Genomic DNA, 27,790 nt, shown 5'->3' with positions numbered 1-27,790 from the left:
TTTACAAAATTAAAGGGGGCGCACGCACCCCTCCCCCATTTTTTTCTTTTTATTTCTTTTGATTTAACAAAAAATAAAGGGGGGGGGGGGGCGTGCGCCGGTTGCGGTCCTCCCTGGATCCGCCACTGCTGTATACGATTATGTCAATACTTTTGGCATGAAGGTATGAATGAAACTTGAGTATAATAGTAAACCGGTCAATGATGATGGTTGTTTTTAAAAAACTAAACAAAAAGCAAAACCAAAAACAAAATGATTTGCCCAGTCCATACTATTCCCTTGTGATGTCACAAGCGTTGCGCACAAACGAGTTATCGACGGTAATGCCAAGATTAATGTCACGATAAGGGAATTGGAAAACGGATGATGTAAAACAAGAGCGCAAAAGAAGACGCCTACATTCAAAGATCCAAGCACATTACGAACAACGTATCAGCTATCAGCACGGCTCTGCCCGAGTCTCTCTTTCCTCTCACCAAGGAGGTTGCTCTCACTTTATGAAGCAATGTTCAACATCGTATAGGTCGCTGGTGAGGACACCATTGATATTCTCAGTAAACTGACTGTACTGGGTATGTCAATGTCTTAATGCCACCAAAGTGACGTGTGGCGGATGCCAGACCGACGCCACTGGTTGCATTGGTGGTTGAATCAGTGTTATGCTTTCCTCGTGCTTTTGGTAGTAAGCATTTTACGGAGGTTACAGATGCTGTACTTATACCACTATGATTTAGTGATATTCTAACTGCGTTGTGTGTGTGTGTGTGTGTGTGTGTGTGTGTCTGTGTGTGTGTGTGTTTTAATCAGGCTATTCCTGCCTCTACATGCAGCTGACGGTAAACGTCATCGATCAGTGTGGATTGTACTCTATCTATTATATTGATAAATATGTATGTATATATATATATATATATATATATATATATATATATATATATACACAAACATGATTTATATATATATATATATATATATATATATATATATATATATATATATATATATACATATATACTTACTTCTGTAAATATATACATAACGTATTGTCGTTTTATGTATGTAGATATTCAATGACGCAGGAAGTGGCCGGACATGCCTCCAGGCTCAGACACCTCATAATCCATGAGACTGCAACAGGGAGCGAATAGACGAAACCACTTAGTGTATTCTCGCCTCAAGTCTTGCTAGATTTCTTGTGTTTTTTCTTTTTTTAATCTATAGACACTTTTGAAATGCCTTTGAATCCAGTTCCTCGACGTAAATCCCATAAATGCGCTTGCCAACTCCCTTTTTGCTTCCAAGCATCTGAGGGAACAGCGAACGACGCCGAAAGTAACTTCAATGTAATTCACTTGGCACCTTAGTCTTATGGGACTTAGGGCTTCATTCTGTAATAATAATTTGTGTAAAGCCACCACGCTTTCTACATGTAGGCCTACATTAAGAGTGACTGAGGAATGGATATAATAGGGCATGAATAATATAACGCGTTAGTTTTCTCTTATCACTGTAGGATTGTAAGTTGAATCACTGCTAGCTGGTTTCTCTCTCTTCCTATCATTCTCCTCCTCTCTTTGTCTCTTTCTTTAAGTATTCCCACTGCTGATGGAATCCATGCATATCTACGTTTCGGTATCTTTTTTGGAAATCTCCCCTTCTTGAAAAGATAGCAGTTGCCTGTGAAAATAAAAAGACATAATTATGAGGCAACAAGTTCGACGTTTTATCAATGCGTGTAAGAATCACGCCCTGCCCCTCAATTCCTGGTTGATCCTTCAATCGGTGCATTACGATCCCCTTAATCGTTTTGTGCTCTAGCACTTACATGACTGCACTGCAGTTTTCTGTTATTGATATAAAATCTGACAAGCGAAGTTAGTTACGGTTACCCTGTTCATTTGAAACAAACTACAGAAGCAGTTGCGATAATCACTTCCATTTTTTATTTTCTACATTACCTCATCCAATTTTTTTTTCTTTTAAACCTTTGTTGGTTTGTTTATTCGTTTGTTTATCTCTCAGCAATATACTCTTTTCTATTACATTCTGATAATTAAAATGAGTCCGTTGTGGTACAAAGAACAGGTAATAAGTTTTGGTGGTGATCCGGATAGTGATCCGGATCCAAAATATATGAAAGGGCGCCTGCCCACATCTATACATGGCACGCTGGTGACCCCGTGTCCTCAGCGAAGTTTGGCCCTCTCCGATCGAGTGCATTTTGTTGGAAACGCACTTAAGGGTCCACATAACTTATATAATTAGGTTCTGCTTAAAGTTAGTGTCTGTCGATAACAGTATTGTTTGTGACAAAAGGGAGGAAAAATCGCAAGTAATGATAATGTTATCATCCCCGACTATCTAAGAATATCGGCACAGGGTAATCACTTAAATATTGCAGTTGATTTAATAGTCACATCATTACTATATTTACTATCAAGCAGATAACAAGAGGCGAAAGTAATTAATGATCCACCAGATGTACCTTATACGTATAGCATCAACTTATCTGTTCACAATTTCCTCTGATCAGTGCAATCGTAATCTACAGTGTGATCAGCGTGCACAGTGATGTCAATGTAAACATAAAATTTGGTGAAGGATATGAAAGAGGAAGATGAAAGAGATAAATTATAAGTAGGCAGAGGAAGATACCAATAAGGATGAGGACAAGAAGATGGTTGGGTTGAAGGTAGAGATTATAAGAATAAATAAAAGGAGAGGAGGAGGAGGAATTGAGAAAGGAGAACAAACACAACATGCCAATTTGCACGTGTAATCAGGTTCACACACAATTATTTCCTCGTGTAAACTGTGATCTCGCGACGACCCCACAGTGAATGTGCTCTGGGAACGAGGGTTTCCTCTCATTATTTCTATACCCCCTCCGGGATATGGGGGCGTGCTCACCAGTTATTATACCTTTCGCTTAGCAACGAAGGCATTCTCGGAGTAATTGACGAAACCCGCCATGGTTGCGGCGCCCTGCATGAGCTTGTGTTTCCTTGTACTAAATTCGCTTATGCTATATACTGGAAAACAGTAAAGGACTCTTCTCTCTTCATTCATTCATAGACAAAATAGACGACAGAGTCGTGATGTCCCCCCCCCCCCCCTCTCTTGCATCATGTTACCACCAATCAGGGAGGTGCACCCATCGAGCTTCGACCGTTAAAATCCATTAACGCATGACAAGGTGATGTAACACGAAAATACATGAAACTAGAATAAATTGGGGATTTTCCGGTACAGACTAATACTATCTTAGCGGATATCGACGTTAGTGATGACAATCACAGTGTCGAAAAAAAAAGCAGAAATCTGCAATTGATAAACCGAAAGATAGCATTCTTAAATAATTTGGTTCATAATTAATGGAATATAATCTCAACTTTATCATAATGGCAACATATCGCTTACTGCTTTCTCGAACGTACCAAATTGAATCAACTTCTAGTCAAAACAATTTCATGAATAAAAGAAGAAATATATTTATTAAAATACGTCGCAACAAGCTGAATGTCAGATATTATCACTTTATAGTGTTTTCCTTCTTTGATTTGATTTCTGCATTTTTTTCCAGAGTAAGATACCAAATGAAAACGCATCTGAACATAATGCGTGAAAAGAAATAATAATTGTAAATACAAATTCATGTTGTGCTATGACGCGGGGATAATTCGACCAACAATTATAACAGAATAATCAGAAAAATAAAAATATGATAGTGTTATCATCAAATTAACGTAAAGGCTGTATGAAACACACTTTATAGCTACTCGGAACTTCCTACATAATTTGTAGGCAGATCTTGACCTCGACGTCTGCGGTTTCAACAGCAAAGAATTATATTTGCTCAAACCTGCTAATAAACGAGAAATAGAAACGTTCAATGACGTACAGTTTCTACGTTACGAATTACTCCATTTACAAGCTTCATGAGGCAATTCCTTGGAAACGCTTTATCATTCATCCCTGATCATTATCATTACCATTATAAATAGCCTTGATTTTCGACTCGCTTCTCCGTATCAATCTCAGAGGAGTCAAGGGAGAGTTTCGCATCCTGTCGGGGAGATTTCAGGCAGGATTCAGACAGATTTCAGACAGGTTTCAGACAGATAAATGATAAGTGAGGCTGCGTTGTGCACATCGCCTATAACCCCAATGTTATGAGCCACAGACATTAATACATGCAAAAATAATGATCATCATGAAGTACGATTCGTTAAGAGCTAACATTTTCGCAGGGATGACGAATTTTAAGGATTATATCGAGCTACTTCTGCAGTAGGAATATCATCAAGGTGAGATTTGAAAAAAAAAAGATGCCGACAAAAATCTCGAAATTAAAGCATTCTGCAATGAATGAGCAAACTCGAGTGTATTTAGGAATAATGTTGACAGATGGGTATGATTCCGAATATAGCGTAAAACCTATATCACGTGACATTTGATTTATCGGAAAACACATTTACTTATTTAGTTGTTGTTGTTTATTTTTTAAATAGGCGACCAGAAAGGGTGCTAGTTGCCATAATGCAATAATGTTTGTCTATTCATTTTATTCCTACAGCAGTCATCAACTGTAAGTGACATCAATATTTTGTTCATGTATTCATTCACAGTATATTCAGCACCTAATGTAACACAAGCATCGCAGATAGCACGAATAATCGCTCAAATTATTCAGTACAACAAAAGCATTATACCTTGACCATGAAATCCAGAGGATGGCTATAGGATAACGCCAGTTTCTACATGCTTCATGTTGCATATTCTTCAACTATGTACAGCAAACATTATGTAGGTATATATTTCTTACAACGAGCGAAGCCTACGGTGGCGGCCGTCTGCAGTATATAAACATGATTTCATTTTCATTTTCAATCCTGCCAAAGCTTGTTCATCAGGAGAGAATGAATGCTATACTTCAAAGAGAAACTAACATTCACAGCACATCAGTGCAAATTTGAGTGACGTCGGACACAAATTGAGAAGCTTACGACCATGTTTATTATCGGTAACGTGCTTGATGTAGCTTGAATTGGTCACGTGATCGCGACGTCGCATGAGCATTTCCCTCATATATTTTGTGTGCGTGAGATCGATATTTCATAATATTTCTCGCCAGATTTAGTTTCATCTGCTCTGGCGATAAGTCGGACGCCATATATTGTAAACTCAGAAGCCTCCAATGGGAAATGTGTTTCAGCTTTTTAGCTTTTAGCAAGAAAATAAAAAAAAAAAGATTTCTATAAAAGCGACATAGTCTATGACTAAAAAGCCTTCTTTGAGGTGATCATCAAACACTTGATAACTGAACTCGAACAGTTATCATACTTTTTGAAAACATGTGTAATTTTCCTCTTACCTTAGCCATCAACATCTAGATATGTCAAATTAAGCCGACGGATCCATAATTGATCTTATCTCGTGAAATTTATTCAGAATAACTGTCTGTCAGTATACACACATCATGCAGATCGCATCATGGAAAAAAAAAACGAACGCACGCATACAGTTGGTTCTAAGAAACGTCGTCCTTGTGAAATATGTATTGCACTGTTTATGTATTGCACTGTTTATTCCAAGGCATCCATGGTATTCTCATTTTATAATGTGAATGTCATTGAATAATAAATTGACCTGGCATGATCATAAAAGGAATATGACAACTGTTATATCCAGACAGATTGGTATATTATATAAATTGCGATATTCATTGTCATCTAAATCATTACATATGCTTTACAATGCACTTATTTTCCCTCATATGGCTTATTGTAATATTGTTTGGGGTAATTGTAATAAGACGCAGGTAAATTCATTGTTTTTATTGCAAAAGAAGGCGATCAGAATATGTTCACACTCTAAGTACTCAGCGCATACGACCCCGTTATTTAAGCAGCTAAATATGTTAAAAATTGATGATATACATAAGTTTCAAACTTCTGTATTTATGTATAAGTACACGCAAAATTTGTTACCTCAGTCCTTTCAAAACTTTTTCGATTACAATGCTAGCATTCATTCGTACCCTTCAAGACACTCAACAGATTTTCATCTACATAATCCAAAATCTCTTACAGCTCACAGGTCAGTGAGGCATCACGGACCTGATACATGGAATGCTTTACCCAACTCCCTAAAGACAAGAACATCTCTGTTTTCTTTTAAAGCTAGATTAAAGAAATATCTGTTAACTCAATATATTGTGTAATATAAAGATAATAATTGATATGATTTTGTTTATGTTTGGGTTTGAAATTATTAGTATTATTGTATTGATATACTGAAGAATAATCATATATTATAAATGGCTCCAACACAAACAATCAACTCACCTATTGCACTCGCACAGCACTCACTCACATCTTCTTTTTCCCTCTAAAGCACACTATTGTAATGTAGAACAAAAAAAAAAATCTGTACTTTCTGTGAGAGACAAACCTGAGATATATTTCCCAATGAGGCCATCAGCCCAGTCAAGCTATGCTTATGCTGACGGTCTCCTGCTTTCTTATTTAATCAAATGTATTGCCTAATTTGTACTATATGTATAACTATCAATGTTTTACAATTTACAAAGATTTATATCATGCATGTATACTGCACTTTTGTTTTGTATCGCTCCTTTGTCATTTGGTTATGTTTGGTTTAGATTTGTCACATTGATGTTATTCATTTTTCATTTGATTTGATTTGAGAATCAAAAAAAGTACGAAGGAACGAACGAACATAATTGGAAGCAAATTGTGAAAGATTTGATTAGGTACCATTTAACGGAGACATTACGAGAAACGTATCTCATAGAATGAATGAACATTATCAGTAATGTTTTGCATGTCCACATTTGATCAAGCCGACTTAATTCGTGAGATTTTGATTTGAATCTGTAAACTGTCTTTGCACCTGATGCATTTCCATCAATGTTGTTTTGATGTAGACCTATCTGTAATGTGCCTTTGAATGAAATGGCGAACAAAAAGCAAGATTAACGTGGGAAACTGGCGTGCGTATGTATGTGTGTGGTATGATATGTGTGTGTGTGTGTGTACATGTATTGTGTCACAGTGTGTGTTTTTGTGGGTGTGTCTGTGAACGCGTTAAAGGTATTGTTTACCATTGGGAGCAGTGATTTTAAAAAAATGTTCGAGTTATCACATTTTGATGCACTGTGCAGGTCAGTATCATTGTATCACAAGCATACTATCACCATGCTAAAATTTCGCAATAATTAAAGCCTAAAACAAGGAATTATCACTATTTTTCTCAATAAACCATAACTGTAGATGAAGAAATCTTATTCTAGAAACAATTTCATTATAATATAACTATTTATCAAATTTTGTATACATGTATTAACAATACTTCACAATGATGATACTGATTAACATATTTACATTGATTGTTTCTATCCCTTACTCACATTGTAGAAGATATTGAAGCACTAAAGCTGGGTTTTGTTTCATCTGCAAATGGTAAGAAATGTCTTTAAGAAACTCATTTTCCTTAAAGTAATCGCACACCGACAACTCCTGCACGTCCTTATGTACTGAGCGAGCACGCATGTAGCAGGCAGTTGAAAGAAAGTAAGGTGGAGGTCCTCTTGCATGCTGCAGGCTGTCCACTAAACTTTGACGTCGCAGGTGGAGCAAGTGTCTGACTGTAAGGCCTTTGAGAATCTCATCTGTGAGAATTAATTATTGCTGCTGACAAATTGCACTGCCGAACACCTGTCTACGGATAGTTGAGCATGCATGCTGCAGCTATAAAGCGCCGGAGGGGGGGGGGGGGGGGGGGGGCGGGGAAATCACATCGGTCGCTAACTATATAGCCTTTCAGCTCTTGCTATCGATGTTGTCATTGTGTGATCGTCAACCAACAGTAGGCCTACATCTAAGCCCAAAGATGTTCTCGGTCAATCTCCTCCGAGGACACACTCTCCGACAAGAATTCCAAATGGCCTTCCATGTGTGCTGGTATAGGATAATCTGGGATGGCCATATTTTTCTAATTGTCGTCTGCTCAAGTCCTTTACCCCCTTTATCCCTATCTAATGTCCAGCAGACGACGCGCTACATCAGTATCATACGAAGCTCGTATAATTTTGCTTCCTGTGATTATGGCGCCTTACAAGACGGAAAGCAGAAGGTATTGTGCGCAGCATGGCGGCAAAGAGAACGGATTTTCGTATGTTAGGATTCTCCCTTCCCTCTCTCTCTCTCTCTCTCAGAGTCTCTCCATCTCACTCACTCCTGGAAGGAACGGTCACTTGATTGGCGTACTTTGGCCTTTCCTCATGGAGGATTGCTATCTTGATCAGATAGCAATGAATGACATCTGGTACGGCTTCTGTTTAGCAATCGGGATAAAATATCACGAAGAGAAAAACAAACAAGAGAGAAAGGAAGAAGTAGAAGAATAGAGTGGAATATATCCATTATGTAACTGGCTTTACAGCATCCAAATCTTGTCATCAAGAAGATACGGTAGTTAAAGGAGATCTCCGGATGATTTTCAGACTTTTTATGGACAACTATAAATAGGTTATACTTGGTACAGAGTTTCAGAATTTATAGTGATTGGGATGAAGAACAAGAATGTTTTCAAAATTTATAACAAATCACAATGAACAAGGATGATGACATGGCAGCCTCACTCCAAGAATGCATTAGTAGGAGTTTAAGGAAGCAGAACAAAAGAAGAAAGCATGTATCTAAATTTTACACAGGTGAACTATAGGCACGTGGTATTGTAATGATATTATATTTCTGCATTTCTGAAATATGTGAGGCTCTATGTCATCAACACTGTTCAGTGCAATTGGTTTTAGGTTTGTAGAATATTGATTTCTCTGCTCAAGGACCACAATGAATTCCATAAATCTATGCATGGAACTGTGGATTTATGTACTCCATGATGTGAAATTATGAAAATCGTCTGGAAGGCCCCTTTAAAAATAATTTACTCTAAACAGTTTTGACATGACAAGATGCAGTCTCTTGGTCCTGCACTGGTGTGCGCAGAGAGAACATTTCCCGCCAATTCCACATCTCGTAGGGGTTTCCCCCGTTTACTGAACAAAATATGATACACCAATGTCTCCAAGCCTTCTCATGGTCATCTTGATCCATGGAACAATATCATGTATACTCTAAACGAGACAGTCACATCGACATTCGAGACGGAGAAAGATAAATAGATAGATAGAAAGAACGAAAGGTAGATAGATAGATAGATAGACAGACAGATAGACACACAGACAGATATATAGTAGATGGATGGAGCATGGAAAAATGGATGTAGGCGGATAGATACAGAGATAGATGGCTTGAGAAGAGGAGTCAGACACACTATGCTGCACATTATACAAACAAGTAAAAAACTGAGGTCGCCTTAGAAAGGACGCCATTCTAGTGATGCACAAGGGCCCTGCCCTCCGCTCTCTTTACCCATCCTATACTCATGGTGTCGCGCAATACAAACTCCTTGTCGACGTAACGGACTAGAATTAGCCGAGAGATGTTTGACAGGAAATTAAAAACAAACCCGTTCCCCCATTAGAAATTCACCAATGCGTGCGCGTGTGCCACTCAAGAGTTGGCATTGCAATATTGACCTACACATAAGGGGAAGACAGGAAAAAGGGAGATAGTGAGATAAATGAAGGAGAATGGGGGGGGGGGGGGGTACGGAGGAGAGCCAAAGTGAAACGTGTTGCCCGCCCATGAAACAACATGCGCGCAAATCATCCATTACACTCTCCGAATCCCCTTGCTCATTTTCTCGTAAAATGACAAATCGCTGAGCTGTTAAAGATGCTTAGCGTTAATCGTCGAATTCAAAAGAGGCCTTAAGACGTTTCCCTTAATGCTCCGTGAGAGCTAGATGTTCATAAAGTATCTCAGACTGTAACCGATTTGGCAGAGAACATGGACATGATGATGGAAAATACAATACAATTAGATTGTAGATTATTAAAATCTGATGGACCACGTAAAAAAGTAAAATACGTCATGATCGTGCTATTTCTGTTTATATTAGTTCAAGAAAACACCAGTTTGCAATCGTATGCAAACAACTTGTTACAGGAGATTGACCTGTTGTCCGATATGATAATTAGGGCCTACGTAAAATATGATATATTATGATGCATTATATATCCATGTTCGCTGCTGCTAAAAAACATCTACTAATACGTATTCATTAGTCTTTCTCTCTACTGAAATATATTTATTCGTAAAAAAGAATCAAATTTTCCACAATTATTTATTTAACTAGCAGCACCCGTGGAAATCCACGGGTCTGCGGGCCCCATATTTTTAGATTTATATATATTTCTTTCGCCCCATTTTATTAGTTTAAGCGAAATAACTTCCTGTTTGTTTATGTTTTGTTTGTTTTGTTTTGTTTTTTTGGTACATGAGTCCTCTCTGGCCCCCACAGACACACATCTTTTCTCTTCATTCGTAAGCTTGAAAGAAGCTTACATTGTATGTCATAATTCATACTTCTTTTACCACATTTTCATTAAAAAAAATATATTTTTCCTCCCAACGAAATCCCATCTAATAAGTTGTCGTCCGTTCCTAATGTTGATACACCTGTTTGATCGATCATTACACACACATAATAACACACACACACACACCTTTTCGGTTCAATAAAAAGATGCAAATGGGTTATATCATCATTTATATCTCTTTTCCGACGTTTTTATTTGAAAAACCCGTCTGTGCTCCTTCCACCCGATGACAATCTCATCTGAGGGTTATGACTTGTTCCTGAAATGCACTTGATGGATCATTCATTGATTCCCCCTTCTCTCTCTCTCTCTCTCTCTCTCATTCTGATGTTCTTTAATTTCCTCTCGAGAACATGTGTCTATATAGACAAAGTCAGACTTTTCATTACACCACCCCTTCATGTGACTCGGACTTTTGTGGTATTTTCTTACTTCATGTTTTATATGTTTCATATTTGTTTGTTTTCATAAGAAAATTGTGGTGTTTTGTGTTTATAGAATAAATTGTCACTGGAAGTACGCTAAGAATTCCACTGCTCAGTTGTACAGGATATAAATAAGAGTGTGAGAGAGGGTGAGAGAGGGAGAGGAAGAGAGAGCTCGACAAATTTCCAGAGAATATTTTCTGTCCTCTTTCTCTGTTTTTGTCTTTTTTTTCTCTTCATAAAAAAGATGAAAAGTGGCGTATGTCATGAATAATTTTCAATTTACCACGTCATTTAAAAGAAAAAAAACACCACACAACGACAATATGTTTACATATCCTCGCCCGTTTATCTGCTTCAGACTGTACATTATCATTACCATCATTATTATATGAATACACTGTATTATTATTGTATCATCATTTAATAAATATTATTTTTGGGAAGGGGGATAGTCATTATAGGTTTAATAAGTAGGCATCCGTGGGTATCCATGGGTCTCAGGGCCTCGTATTTTTTCTTTGATATTTCTTTTCCCACGTTATGGGAGAAAGAAGAATATTTTTGTCGTCATTTGCTCCCCCTTTTTTATTTTTATCACAAAAACTTGCTTTTATGCACCTTAGAACCACACATTAATGATGTCCACTTGTAACTTCAAAAATAGGCGGTCAGCAAAGCGAGGGTTTCCCCCCGCGTCCGCTCTTCTCATGAATATTCATGTTTACAGCAGCCATGGAGTGAATGAACAGCGGCGCGTGTACTCTGATATGGAAGGGTACGATCGGCACGGATGATATTTAGCCGTCCTGAACAGTCTGAGTACAATGATACCCGACTTGAGAGTAAACTAAATGACGTACCTGAGCTGCATAGTATCATGCAGTTGTGCAAAATACAATAAAATAACAGCATTCGTTGTTTTCATTTGGGCACGCCAATGGCGAACGTCGCTGTACATAAATGCCCTTGTACTAACAATGACCGCGCCGTGTATTATACCATAATGAGTGTCCATATCACGCGCACGCAGATAGTGTTTCGTGTAACCATCGTCAATACATACACAGGCGCAGGCTACACACTGGCATACCGTACCCGAGAGTACATTGTGTGCGTGCGTGCGTGTCCGCCGGAATATGACAGAGATTTCGCTGTACGCCATCATCTTTTTGACTTTAGTATCCCCACTGTCTCTGCAAGCTAAAAGATGGACGATCGAGAAAGGCAGGAGTCCAGCGCAGGATCGGTGAATATTAAAACGCTCGGCTCTGACGTCACGCACAAAAATGCATTATGCATCTATCTAATTAATTTCTCTTTGTCGTCCTCGACGTCGACACGGAGGCGGAGCGCGTACGAAACCCGGTCCAAGGCACGTAGGAGACCCTCCCGCTGCCGACGGCAACGGTCTCGGGGGCCCGGAGCCGACGGCTCGGGAGGAGATAGACAAACCAGCAACGCCGGAATAAAACAGGAAATACATAAGGCCCCGACAACAACAACAACTTCGCCTTTTACTGTATAAGATGCAACTGCATACAATGTACGGTCTTTAATAGTTGAAAATGTTATGCGCTGTCATACAAAAATGCGAACAAAATCAGCCTTATGTCGTGCATACAACGCATTATTATGCCCCTTTCTTGACTTCTGCCTTCAAAACTTTTCCAGAAATAACTCACAGACGGTTGATATAGAATATATTGGAAATGATGGTTGAGAAAAGAAGAACTTCCGTGTTCAGAATCCAAACGCATTTAAGATTCAGATGCCTGGATAAAAACTAATCAACCTCAACGGAGAAATATTAAATAGTAATGGATGCACAATCGTGCGGAAGCCTTGATTCAAATTGAGAGGACGTAATATTGAGGCGTCAGTGGGTACGTGTGCGTCCTCTGGATCAACTTTGTTTTTGTGTGTCATCCGTAATTCAAATCTCATATACGACAGCATAAGCGGAAAATGACTGTCGAGACAACGAAGGAATTTGGTATTACATAAGGCTGTGAGTGCTAGTTCCGGTAAAGGATCGCAAGCACCCGCCATGTTATTCAAAATGACGTTTTATTTCCGTCATCGATGCAAACTTCACCTATGGAGATTGTTCTTGGTCGTACGTTTGTAGATAACGTTATCACATTTCATATATCATAATCGAATAGCCATAAGACTAGCAGATGTTAATCGGAACTTGTGCTGGAGTGTGTCAATAAATGATAAAGACTGAAAAATGCCCTAGCCATCTCTGTAATATAAATAATATAATTATGCCAATATGTATGCGTTTTTATTTCAAGGTAGACCTCCGTATAGGGTAAAAGGTACATGTAAAGACAAATGGTTCATATCTCCGTGTTGAAGATCAAAGACCAACTGGACTTTAGAGTTTATATTCTACTAACTTCAGAGTTTTGCTTCAGGGATTTAACATTTGGACTTCAGAGCACCGTTTCACGAAAGTTGTCAGCCCTGACAAGCTGTCAGTCTCTGACAATTATCATAGTAACAGTCAGTGACCAGAGCATCTCAGCCCATCAAAACCAAGGATTTTACTGAAATTGTCAGAGACTGACAACTTGTCAGCGCTGACTAAATTGATGAAACACCCCCAGGTGTATGTGGTCGAAGGAATCTCTGACTTTAGCCAGCTTAAAAATCATGTGCACAGCGATTCTCTCCTCCCCCTCTCTATATATGTCTATCTTTCCCTATCTACCTATCTCTTTATCTATCTCTCTGCTCATTCACCTACTTCCTTTCAACGGAATAGTTCAAAATGTTATCAGATTTATGCTATTATTGTCTAGAATATGCTTTGATAAACATGGGAAAGTTTCAAAGTAGTTGGTTATGCTTACTAACTTTTTAAACAATAATAATAATAATCATTTCGATCAGCGCCAAATATATGAGGTACTTACAGGCCTACGTACAATTCATGGATGGAACTGGCAGCACAGACGTTCTCAATAGCAAGCTACTTTGCTGCCAATTTTACCACAGAGAGCCAAACACAGTGAAGGGGGTAATAAACGTTGTACTCGATGATCTTTTTAACGAAATAATGATTGTGGTCACAATCGTTCATCACGCAAATGCATGAGCTGATGACGTCAGCGCCTCCCAAGTCCATCGCCACTGACCTGCTGCAGCACACTATAATGACATATTTTCTTTTCTATATTGAATTATTTAAATCAAATCAATTTATTGTGGAATTATAATAACCTCGCACTGACGACTTTTCAGAGGTTGGGGTTGGGGTTGGAGTTGCTCAACTACCTTTAAAATGTTTTAGTTATCATTAATCTATTTCATTTTTCATTATTATCTGTTGAACTATGTATTTCAACATTTTGCATAATCGAATGGAGGAAACGTTGACAATGTCATCGCCTAATTCAAGACGGATGAACGGCTGTATATAACACGTGAATACGACCGCTTCAGCATTTTGGTGAAAAGGTCATGTCAAATGATAAAATGTCAATAAATTTCCTAGTTCGTTTGGTCATTTGCTTTTGTGTCTTTGTTTTGACTCTTGAGTCATAATTGAACTTGATCAGAGTGTCCTTTTGAACACAAAAATGAAAATGAAATGAATATAATTGGGGCATACAGCACCAAAGGAGTGTGAAATATTAGATTGTGTGTAGGAGAGATGCTTCAGACGAGTATACACGTGTTAGTCACACATTACTTTTATGTCGAATTTAAGAGCAGACCCGTAAGTTTGTTTGTTTGTTTGTTTGTTTGTATGTCTGTTTATTTGTTTTTGATAGATTACCCCATCCCCCTCCTTCCTCTCTCTCTCTCTTTGCAATGTGCCATTAGCCATTGGCTTCACGTGAGAGAAAGCATTCCTCGTTACCTAGGAAACGTTAATGGCTTTGACATCCTCTTTGGGCTTTGTGAAAGTAAGGGCGAGTGCCCTATATCCTTTCCTTTAAAAACAATGGCAAAGATAAGAATTCTAAGAGGTTCTACATGGACATCGATTAATATTGACTGATATGGAATCTTAAATATGGAAAGGAAAATATTACATAGGAGAATCATCATGTGAGTGCAATGAAACCTGGATAATCAATGTGCTACGTGGTATTCAGCCGAATCCGAATAATTTCATCGAAATTCTGACAACAGCAACAATAATAATACATTGTATGTCCTGTAAATGCCTCATTGATTCTACTAGAAGGGGAATGGTTCATGACTTCGTAGGTAATTAACCTTGTTATTCCCTATATTTCAGGCTGTCATTGACCAGTTTGTCCGACGGGAACTGTAGACACGACACGATCAATCACGGCCCTGGCCAATCTGATGAAGACCTCGTTGAGGCGCTTTAGTCCATCGCATCCCGATATACCAAGCTGCGAACCTCGCTTGCTAGTCTGTCTCCGAGAATAAAGAAATACTGTAATAGTGCCCGGGGTACGGCGCCACCAACGTGTTAAGATACTGCTCTTGGGTACGGTACAAGCACTTGTCAAATGGTGCATGTTTTTTTTTTCTGTTTTATCTCGTACTGTATTTCTTTGCATTATTTATCTGAAGTCACGTTTCCTCATACATTCTAAGAAATATTGCTGTATAACAGTACATGTTGTGTCTCAGATCAGCTTAGCTTGTACATACTGGCACTTTCTATACATTTTGTTTGATTACGTCGGTGTGAATATCAAAACAACTTTGATTACGTAAGGCAGAGGTTATAATTTCTGGATTAAGTTCCCCATAGCCAAAGAACACACAGCGCTGGTTGAGAGCAGCTTGCTCATGGATACCCCACTGTTCTAATGAAAGCTCATGCATGGGTAATTTAATCCAGTACCGTATATCCACAGTTCTGAACGGCAAGGTAGCACGCACGGACTGGTCAGATAATCATGAAGAATAATACTCATAAACTTGATTTCTGTTAGAGAGACCGATGTGATCTTTTTGGCATCTTGCATCATGATTGATTTCATACTCTTGTCATTTGTTAGATCCCGCTGTTCTGATTTTAGGGTAATTCCTAATACAGCGATGTAAATTCAACCATTGGGGCCGTAGTAAGTGCTAGTGACGAAGGTAATTAGGCACCGGTTATTGGATTTTTTTTTTACCCTCAAACAAAAGCTTTGGGCTTCTTTAATAATATGAGCGAAACATGTTCAAATCACCAGACCGAACTCTGACGATGCACTCTCAGAGGTACAACAGAAGGTGATACGGTCATGCAAATTGAATTTAAAAAGAAATCCACTCATAACATCTTCTGGATGGCCGCTCGTCGATATCTGCAACCTGCCATCCAGCGAGACAGCCGATGACGACATAATCGAATATATGCAAGATTTCTAATACGCGCCCAGGCTCGGTGGCACGTCATTTTCTGCCACCGTCTGCTTGTTTCCAAAGCTGGAACGATGTAAAAAATTCGACGACGCTTTGCCACAGTCGACGCAGTGGTGCACAAACACTGCCCTTCTGAAAAGTCTAATCGCCAGGGCAGATAAAAGTCGTTCCGCGCTCTTGTACACTTCAGCTCCAGCATAATGATCAATAAGCATGGGTAATGGTACGTTGTTGTTATTGTTGCTGCTGCTGTCGTTGTTATTGTTGTTGTTGCTATTGCTATTGTTACTGTTGTTTTATTACAGGTGGTCTCCTGTTTGCTATATAAACTCTTCTAAAATGTGCGAAAGTGCGAATCATAACGCATCTTCAAAGCGTGATGGACACGGTATAAACCAGTAAGGCTTCTGAGAGAATGAAAACAAAAACAAAACAAAGCACGGCGATACTGAAGAAAATACCCATTACATAATGGGAAAATCGTCATAAACGATGTCTTAGGAGTTCATTGGACAGCTGTTGTAATCACTATGACTACGACAATCCCATCCCCCGAAGTTCTCCTCACGCCATTGTCCATGAGCTGTCAGTAATTTCACATTTCCGTGTGAGAACTATTGCTTTCCTGACTCTTCGCGTGATATTTCAAGGACGCATCGTGATCTCATCATCATCATCAGGAAATCACTTTCGTGACCCCGTGTCTTATTCATGACGTCACTGTCATGTCGCCAATTATCTTACGGCATTCACTGAAATGTCATACTACAATTTAAGGTGATTATGTGTATGATAATGAAGCTAAACAATATTTTCATCATCATGCCTTAATTGCTTGACTTAAAATTTTACCTTTGGATTTCCTTCTCTTCATAATAAGATAACCCCCAAATTTCTTATCCTTACATGAAGCATATTTGGTAACATAAGGAGGAAAAAAAAGAAACTTTTAACCCTACCTTGAGCATCCTGCACATTTCTTATACTGACAGAATACGAGAAGACATGGCAGGGAGTAGGAGAATGACGTCATAATAAGTGACTGAACGAATGATTGTTTCGGTAACAAATGTAATCGCATACAACAATGACTTTCTAACTTGTGCCTCTGCGCGCACCATCCCTTTTTCGAAAATACAGGTGTATGACAAAATGAAATATTCAAGGAATTAAAGTAACAACACAGAAACAAAGACAAAGAGACATAAACACACACACACTATACACACAAATACCTTATAGGCCTACATGTTCACTCTGTGTCGATAAATACACAATTCAGTGAATAGATCGATAAACTGTAAAACACGAAAGAGCTAAGAATACATAATGACGAAAACGATATCCACGATAAATGAAGATCGATACAAAAGCAATGTAAGATCATAACGTAGAAATGTCTAGAGGTACAGGCAGTGTCGAACGGCTGTTTAGCACGCGCAACCTGTGTACAGCACAGGTAATTACTTTGAGAAAAAGAGAACGGCTATATGGACAATAAGTGAAGAGATGATGGGAAATAGAAAGAGAGGGAAAGGGAAGGATAAAAGAAAGACAGAAAGAAAGAAAGGGCGAAAGACAAAGAGGGGGAAGGGAGAGAGGAGAGGAATGAGGAGAAGTGCCCGAGAAATCAGAGGGGCTCAAAATGAAATTATTTTACCTTGGTCCCAAGGCGTATGTCAATGAGTGGCTCTGTGAGTTGCTGTAGTAAACTGAGGACATACTCCTGAAATATGCCGATTCTAGTGTAGAAGCGATCCTGGTGCCAGCAGCCTTCCATGTTGTCGAAATCGACGCCGAGTTTACGGAGAAATCCAACGGAACGGGTGTCGAGGCCGATTTGGTGAGGTCGTTCCATGAGCTGAGACCGGGTCTTTTCCTCGAACACTGTGATCGTCTTCGCTCTGCCACCACGAACGGCGATGAGAGCCGCAGTCAGGCCCACGGGGCCGCAGCCGATGACCACGACATTCAGCTTGCCCCGCCATCGTCGCAGACAGTCATACGAGCTCTTGCAGGCGACAAAGCAGCTGACGACGAGGATGGTTGCGAGCATGGTGTCGCACGCGTCGCCTAGACCGCCGACTACGCTGCCTGGTCGGACCACGTCGGGCGAAATATCGACTGTCATGTTGGAGACGTCCTGCATCACAGCAGCGCAATGGTTTATTACTCGCACACAAGTGTGATGACAGCACGAAGAAATGCGGCTACTAAGACAACAGGTGAACAGGGAAGGTGTCAAATCATTCACATACTCCACTTATCGGCTTATATTTACGCCACTTGAAGATACTTGTACACCTGCAAACAGAATGTCGAGACAGAGGAATGTTATAATCAACCCGCAATTATTTTCCCCACGTATATGTTTCAAGAGAAGAAACGCTCACGGCGGCAGGCCGGTAGCTGAAGTAAAGCTGTATGAATGGCGAACCCGCGTAGGCTGTCGCTGATTAGCAGCCGACTTGTTGACTGAAACGTCGATCGAAGGGAGATCGAATTATGAGAACGTCGTTCCCTCGTGTTTACTTCTCCTGCGTGTCCGTTCAACGGCGCGCATACGAACGATCCAACGGTACGGTGCGTGCGTACTCGTACTCGATCTTTGATTTGATTGAGGTCATGAACGTTCAGAGATAGAAAAGATAGTGGAGATGTGGAGGTGTGCTATTGCTATACGTGTCCTGATTCACAAGAAAATTATAACGTCGTTCCCTCGTGTTTACTTCTCCTGCGTGTCCGTTCAACGGCGCGCATACGAACGATCCAACGGTACGGTGCGTGCGTACTCGTACTCGATCTTTGATTTGATTGAGGTCATGAACGTTCAGAGATAGAAAAGATAGTGGAGATGTGGAGGTGTGCTATTGCTATACGTGTCCTGATTCACAAGAAAATTATAACGTGCGAAAAAAAAACTGTCTTCTGTTGTTTACTCTTCTTTGGTCACATTACGGCTGTTTGTTCATTACTCACACACCAACAAGAAAAACACGATTGACGTCGATCTCTTCGTAGTCTCAACGATCAGCACAAGTGCGGTGTAAATTACAAACGTTCTGATAAGAAGACAATCTGATTTTCTAAGTTCTTGCATCGTTGCTTCTGAGCGTTCTCATGGCCACCAGGTACGACATTGATATGCGATGTGCACCCCACGAATCTCGGCTCTTAGAAATTACCTTAAAGGAGACCTCGAAATGATTTTAAGAATTTTGCTTTTAACATCAGAATAAATTGGTTATATTGAGTACAGCGTTTCAGTCTTTATAGTGATCTGGATGAGGAATAAGAATGTTTTCAAAATTTACAACAAATCACAATGAACAAACTTGATCACATAGCAGCTTCACAGATGAATGCATGAGTGGGGGCTCAATGAAGCGAACAAAGATGAAATCATTCATAAATTCTGCACAGGTAAACTTGTAGTATTGTAATGGATTACATTGTTACAATACTGGAATACGTAAGCATCAGTTTGTTCAGTCGTCATCCTTTTTCAGTGTATTATGTTTTTGGGGTTTTCAGAATATTGCCTTATTTACTCAAGCACAAACATAGATTCAACAAATTTTGTACATCTCATGTCTATCAATTTACGTACTACATGATGTGAAATTATATTGTTTGTTGCTTCTCATTAACAAACAAGAATTCTGCTTTTAGCTCAGAGTGTGCAGCAGACTATGTATCATGATATGTGTGAATGGGTGTGTGTCTGTGTGTGTTTGCGTGAATATCATAAATACACATCGTGTGAATAAAAAAAAACACTTCAGGAGACATGTGACATAATGGCATCATTACCTATGGACTCTTTTTACCTTCAAGGTCACTCACGTGCGAAGCGTCGACTCATGCTGAGTGAAACGATACAGCCCTTTTAGGACGCCAAGTTGTGGCCAATCATGACAGTGATGAACAGTGGCCATACGCACAACCTGCCCTAGATTAGGCCCTCTAATTTCAACCACAGAGGGGGAAAACACAAGGGAAAAACACGAAATAGGTCAAGTCATGAGAGAAAAGTTAAAATTTGGATGACCGCCACTCCAACGCTCTAAGATATTAGCAAAGGTAATGATTGAACGTCATTTGAGCCATGATCGATTGAACGTTGAGCTTAGCCGAAGTCTTAGAATTTGAATAGGAGCAGCGTTGCAGAGATTAAATAACAGCTAGAACATTCTTTCTATCGCGAACGGAAGCTTTCAAGGGTCATTCTACTTGACGACATTTCGAGATAGTTCATCTTATCAATTTGACTTAATATTCATAATCATGTCGACATGTCAAGATATGTAACTCATCATGTCGACTTATCAAACTCTAAGAAGTCGACATGGCGACATAGATTATCTCGCCAAGTCGACTTTCCAAGAAATGTACGTTGACATGGCGACAAGTCCCCTTCCCAAAACACGTCGTAAAAGTTTGAGAAGAAAGAGACAATCCGTTCAAAAGTATATACATTTTCAAATTTAGGAACAGCCATCGCTGGATAAAAAGACTACAAATATTCGTGAACGCAGACATAGACAACAATAGAATGAAAATTTAAAGAGATTCAAAACATTTTCATTTTCTAGCATAATGAAAAAGCACTTGGCTTATATTACCTTTTGTCATAATATTGCCCTCAACATATCTATATGTCAGTAACAAGTGGAAGGAATGTGTTCTTTAATATGGAATCTGGTAAAATTGTCCTTCATTTTTTTTATTATTAGAATAAACAGCTAGAGTGAAACTCCTTGGTAGAATGAAAACGCAGAAATGAAATGAAAGGCGTGCGGTAAACACTTTCGAACAGAAGTCGCGCTGACACAGCTTCAGCTACTCGTCCTAACTGTTTACATGCATGCATATATGGTGAGCAGAACCGCGATTCGTGATCGCCGAAATATGATCCATATCAAAGACAAGCGAATCTCTCGTCAACCTTGCACGTCGGGCAAAGGTTGCCCAGACAACTTCGCACGCTCTGCGATATAGTCTCTTCTTCAGCCGTGCAAAGCTAATGAGGACGAGCTAGAGGGTGAAAGGAATGAAGGAGATAAATGTCTATTGAAGACACAAAACAGTCATTATTGCCTCCGAAACTGAAGTGTGCTGCCCTATCGCTTGTGACATGATAACATACTAATATTGTTGTTCTTCAGTTCTTTCTCTTTCTATTTTTTCTCAAAACCTACTCATTACATAGAATTGTGAAAGTATAATAGGCCTACATATATTATATGCATTACATTAAATTATATAGAAATAACGTACATACATTTATTTAGAAACTTACCCTCAGTATTTACTAAAGCATACAAACATTAGTTATATACGTATATCTATATGTCATTTATGTAAACAATAATTGGTACTATTTTCACAAGTGCCTCCCAGCTAATCTGGTGAAAATCTACCACGTTTATTTTTAGCCATTACCTTCCACTTCAATGACTCTCTGCAAGTCATAAGCCGAGACCCGCATTACCAGCAAAAAAGCGAAGCTCCTCTATCCTCTCTTCAGGCAAGGCTAGCCAGCCAGAGCTGGCTGGACAAGTGGACGTTTTCCATTACACTTGCAGCTTGACCTTTACTCTAGCTGAGCCCATCATGCAGCATCGATGAGCAGCTTTATCCATCGTGATTTTAAATGAAAAACAAAGCAACACATACACACACACACACACACACACACACACACACACACACACACAACACACACACACACATACCCACACACACACACACACACACACACACACACAACTGCGACATGGCAGTTATAAGTTACAGTCTACAATACTTTGCAAAGATATAACTAATGCTTATAAAAATAAATGAATGAATGGAGAAGAGTACCCAGTTCGTCAGGTAAATGGTCTCTCTCGAAGCGCATGATTTTTCTTTCTCCTTCTCCCCCCCCCCCCCCTCCACAGAATTACCGGATGACAGCAATGGCGATCTTTTGCGACAAAGAGACGACAAGGAGAGCCTCGAAGAAGACGGTCGTACTTTCGTTTTGGTTATCTCATCAAAAAGGACATAAGGATTAAGAGGATGCAGCAATATTAATAGAACATATCAGTGACAGTTTGAGGAAAATCGGACAATCCGTTCAAAAGTTATGAATATTTGAAGTTTTAATGCCGCCATCGCTGGATTAAAAGATGTCGCATGCGTAGAATGATATACATGATTATGACGAAATTATGAAGAAAAATTCAACATATTTTCATTTTTCTCCCATGATCAAGGAAAACTTGAAGTTGCCTCTTTCAAAAAGATGGGGGGAGGTGTAATGTTACCCTTGGTTATAATATACGTTCGTGACAAGTCGAGGGAATATGTAATTCTCTTTATATTTTTCGTATATCGTTCAACGCATGTGCCATATTAATTGGTTACGCAATTCATCATAAGAGAAGAAAAGAGACTATAACACGTGTAAATACCTCTCGCCGTTGTATTCCAGTTACATAAGTGCAGCAGCTGTCACTTCTTATAGTGTAAAACGAGAGAAAAAAAATAGTGTCATCCATTGTAGGTCCACCAGGCAGAGAATGTCAGAAACTCTTGGTCGGTCACGCGCAGTCTATGTTTGTGGTCACAACATCTTCGCAACATGCATTATTAGTATCATTTTTTTTTTTACTTATCTGTGCATAATGATAATCCTTTCGTTACTCATATCAAAGAACCACCAGTGATTGGATTTGCACCAAACATCTGTTGTAACGTAATTTGATAATAGTAGGGCCTATTGTTTAATAATAATGATAATAATGATAATATAAGTAATGATAATAATAATGATAATAATAATAATAATAATAATAATAATAATAATAATAATAATAATAATAATAATAATAATAATAATAATAATAATAATAATAATAATAATAATAATAACAATAATAATAATGATATCTATGAAAATAATAAAAATGATAAGTTCTTAGAACTAAAAGTTCCATAGGACAGTCTTTATGCGCGTACACATGGAAACAAAATCATCCAAACATTCCTAATGCTCACATGTAATTCACAATATTATCAAAAAGTTTATGTAACAAATGATATGACAAAAAAAATCCAAATCACCACTTTCCACTCGCGAATTACCAGAACATGATAATCATCGATACAAAATGACCTTTTCAGACCAACAATCAAGTTGGTTATGTGCGTGTGTGTGCATGGCATTGTGTGTCAATGTGTGTGTAATACCATTCTTTAATTTTATGAAGAGAAATGATTTTTACATATTCGAGTAAGACAAAACACAATTAACTCATTTTAATTAAGTATATAGAGACAGCCTTGAATTATTTCCTCATTAGTATCCTGCTTACATGACTCTCCCCCTTCCTGTTGACCACCCCATCGAATAAAAACAAATAAAGAATTTTAATAAAAACGTTCCTGTCCATGATCCCAACAAAACACTGCATCCCTCTCAAATGAAAAGCATTTTCTTTCTTTCTTTCTTTCTTTCTTTCTTTCTTTCTTTCTTTCTTTCTTTCTTTGGCTTTTCAGTTTTGTCTATATAGTTTCAGTTCGATTTAGATGACACTGACCAATAAGTACCAAGTTCTTGGCTACTCTACAAAATAATGCGAACGCCCTGTTGACACAAAGTTAACCTCAAGAGGATAATTATGTTAATTGATGACCGCAAGATTTGGAAGTCATCACTCTTACTCTTACCACCTTCTCTCCCTCTCCCTCCTCTCTTTACAGTCTCCCCCTCCTCCTCCTTGACTTGTCTTCCCTATCTCTCTCCTTTTCTCTCCGTGTCTCTCTCGCTCTCTTGCCTTAACTCTCTCTCTCTCCTTCTCTCTCTCCCTCTCACTCTTCTGTCTCTCCTCCTTCCTCCTTTTCCCCTTTTCTGGTTTGCTCTATTTACTTGTAACCCAGAATTTCCCCTCTCACGGATAGTATGACGTGGAAACTAACTGATGATATTAGATAGATGATATAATCCCCTGTGTTAAGTCCAAACATAATTTTGTTTGGATGATTTGAAATTTAATCTGTACTGTAACTCGACCCAGATTTTTAGAACAGATATAGAAAATATGTCAACATTACGGTCCAAATGAAAATGGTAGTTATTTTGCCTTTATAATTGGATTGATATCATTTACAGCGCTTATTTAATGATAACATGAGGCGGGTACGTTATATTGCTGAAGAGAATTCACGCACATCAAACCCAACCTCACAAACAACAACACTGACAGTACAATATAAAACAAATAATTAAAGACAGAAATGCAACAGCACAAAAAAGTATAACAACAACTTATTAACCTAAGGCAAAACATCCTGATTATAATTGTTGTTTCAGCGTTTATCTGAGGAAGTGTGCGTATCAAAAGTGAGGCGTCGGTAAGAGTAGGCCTACCTGGAAGAGAATCTTTATATAACCGAGCTGAAAGATTTGCCACAATGAATATAATTATTTCCAATGACCTCGTTACGAGACACGTTCATCTATGCACATAATGCACATGATCAAAGTCAAATATTTACACAAACAATGCTAATGTGAAGACATAATTATATCATACAAGGTTTGTTTATTTGTTTGCTTTTCCTGACTGTTCTTTATTCGATTTATTATCAGGTACATTGTGAAATTCGTATTACTCGAATCCGTATATTATAGTCAACAATTAATTTTGTTTGCGACAAGCTTTGCATGTAGGCCTACATTTCAATTACGTTTCCAAGTTACTGTATTTTGTCTCAATCAGAATTTTTATTCTGAAAGGGAGCACCGTCCTGCCTGTAAGTTTCAATATATCGGTACATGTACGATATTTATTGGGGTTTGTATGCCAGAAAGAGCTGACCTTATTGCCTTTACACAATATAATGCCAGATGGCAAGTTATTTTGATTTATCATTGCTGTTTAGGATCGAGATGACTTCTTTTTCAGGGGAAATAAATTTAGGAGAGTTGAGTCCTTCCGTTTTTGATGGATTTCACTCAAGTTGACATTCCAGTGCACGTAGCCACACTCATTAGATTGATCGAAAAATACAAATAGAACAGCTTTTTAGCATCAATATTCTCCCATAAGATAGACGCTATTTTGTTCAATTTAGGTAAATCATCTCAAGAGAAATAAAATTGATGTCTTTAACAATTCTAGAAAACAAAATCTTCTCTGACGGTGTTCGCAAGTCTGCCGAATACGATAATTTTTAACAGCTGCTAATCAGGACGGTTTAATTTGAGTTTAAACATTATTTTCTTCGATGATCACAAAGCTAACTTCTAAAGTTCCAATCGTGAAGATTTTACTTTGGCTATCTTTGAGACATTTGAATTAAACATTGAACATTAAAATGTTTCTCCTTTTCCCCGTTTTTTAATGCAAGTTTCCATAAATAAAACGAGTGGTTCCAAATGGGGTGGTGTGCGTTTCAATGCTGTTGGTCTTTTGCCGATAACTGATTTCCCCTGCAGTGATGCGAATAAGAGCAAACAAATATAGACGTTTTAAAGAAATTATAAGCAATAGACATTCGATGTCAAGGTATACGCATGATTTTAAAGCGATGCTGTGGACAGAGTAATCTCACATTATTTTCGTCCCTGCATGAAAAAGTCTATTGAAAGTGCACCCGATTTACACCAACGCATCACGTCCTCACGTGATCATAGATTGATTGACCAAATTCGGTTCCTCCGGTCATACATTGTCTAAATTGGCTTGATATTACTCATCTAAGCAACGAACAAGTCTGCCACCTGTAACCAGGATGAGCACTTTGCAATATTGTGCAGAAGTCAATATGAATCACACAGGAAACCTCAAAACAAGCAAGCATAAAAGCAATCAATCTCGCCCCCCCCCCCAAAAAAAAGGGAGAAAAACAAGAGTGCCCCCAAAATGTCAAGTTATTTTTTGTGATTTATTCTACAAAGATGCATGTGCTTTGCGTGTATTCCAAAGGAAAAGATATGAAAAGTATATGAAATAAAAAAAAAAAAAAAAAAGGTGATGGCATATCAAAGGCTATTGTTTTTCCTTGCTCGTTTGAATGTTTGTTTTGTTTCTAGTGAGAGTTTTGGATGTTATGAAATATGTATATTTCCATTCCATTGTACCTCACGCTACGCTTGAATACTTCGCATTTTATAATTATGTTTCTGTAACTAGGTGTAAGAAGGAAAACACAAATATCTAGTCCATTTCATAATAATCATAATTTCATAATTGTCATTATGTCCAACGTTTGACGTAATAATCATCCCAATATGTCATAAAAAGCAGTGTTGTTGATAGCTAAGAGTAGGAAGAAAATGATTTCTTTATGACTAGGGAAAAGGGCACCAAATGCTAACATAGCACTGCTATTTTGTGTAGCTATACATTATTATTAAATATCTCCCTTCCACACGCCAACTATATGAGTCTGTTGCAACTGATTGACAAATTGTCCTGCAATGAAAGCATCTTGACGGAAGAATTTCATGAATTTGAGTATATGAGTCTGTGTTGTTGTTTTTTTTTTTTTGCCTTTGCCTTTGCCCTTCCCAAAGGAATTATGAGAATCATAACTTTCCACGTACCTACCTATATGATATGACCTACTTTCTCGTAGGCTGACGTGGTTGATCTAGAAGGTCCCGGAACCGGAGAAACGTGGATTGTTGGCATGGCAATCCGAACGGTTGTCGTTGCGTTCTGTGTGTCGTGGACGTCTCCGCATGCGCTTATACCCTTGTGTTGAAAAACATAATACGTGTGTGACGTCACGTTCGAAGGTTTGCGTGTGCAAACAGGAGCCTGGGAATGCTTTCATATTTTCAGCGTCTCGTCATGTTAAACTACATACCAGTCATATCAGACTGCGCTTAATGGCAAATATCTATTTCAAATGTCCATTTACACTGGGTTTGTAGAGACTTTTTTTTTTTTTTTTTTTTTTGGGGGGGGGGACCTTTTTTGTGAATTCATGATCCAGATCTGGAGATTGCCATGATGACAGAGGGATTAAAACAACCCATCCTTCTATTGATTTAATCTATAGAATCCGAGCGTCCATGCAATGTTGAAAAAAGATATGATGAGGTTCCTGGAAAAAAAAAAAAGATAGAGCTGGATGAAAAAATACGATTTTCTCATTCTTTCCCCGTTTTTATTGACATCATCGTCCGCAGGAGTTTTGAGAATTTCGAGTCAGAAAATTTTGTTTTGAATGGCCGAATTATAATTGTCGCACAGAATTCTTTGCACCTTAAGATAATACAAATCCAATGAAATTTATATTAACAGACAGACAGACACAGACACACAGACACACACAGACACACACAGACACACACACACACACACACACACACACACACACACAATCACATACAGAGAAGGACCTTTCGTTTGTTGGTTCATCTTTTGTTTACATCATTCCTATATAGTAATATCATTTCCCCATCATCCTTCCTGCATTATAC

The 27,790-nt window shown here is 38.5% G+C and overlaps 1 protein-coding gene across 1 annotated transcript in view; it reads right to left on the bottom strand.

Annotated features, from left to right (window-relative positions):
* Positions 1-18,470, bottom strand: part of LOC140232701 (uncharacterized) — an 82,869-nt gene extending 64,399 nt beyond the window's left edge. Inside the window, exon 1 of the mRNA XM_072312820.1 lies at positions 17,969-18,470. Coding sequence (XP_072168921.1) covers positions 17,969-18,457 — 489 coding nt within the window. The 5' untranslated portion in view covers positions 18,458-18,470. The remainder of the gene's footprint in view (positions 1-17,968) is intronic.
* Between the last annotated feature and the right edge of the window lie 9,320 nt (positions 18,471-27,790).

This window comes from Diadema setosum, chromosome 9 (assembly GCF_964275005.1).
Source record: "Diadema setosum chromosome 9, eeDiaSeto1, whole genome shotgun sequence".
NCBI classification, from domain to species: Eukaryota; Metazoa; Echinodermata; class Echinoidea; order Diadematoida; family Diadematidae; genus Diadema; species Diadema setosum.
The sequence above is the reverse complement of the archived record's forward strand: the minus strand, read 5'-3'. Positions and strand labels throughout refer to the sequence as shown.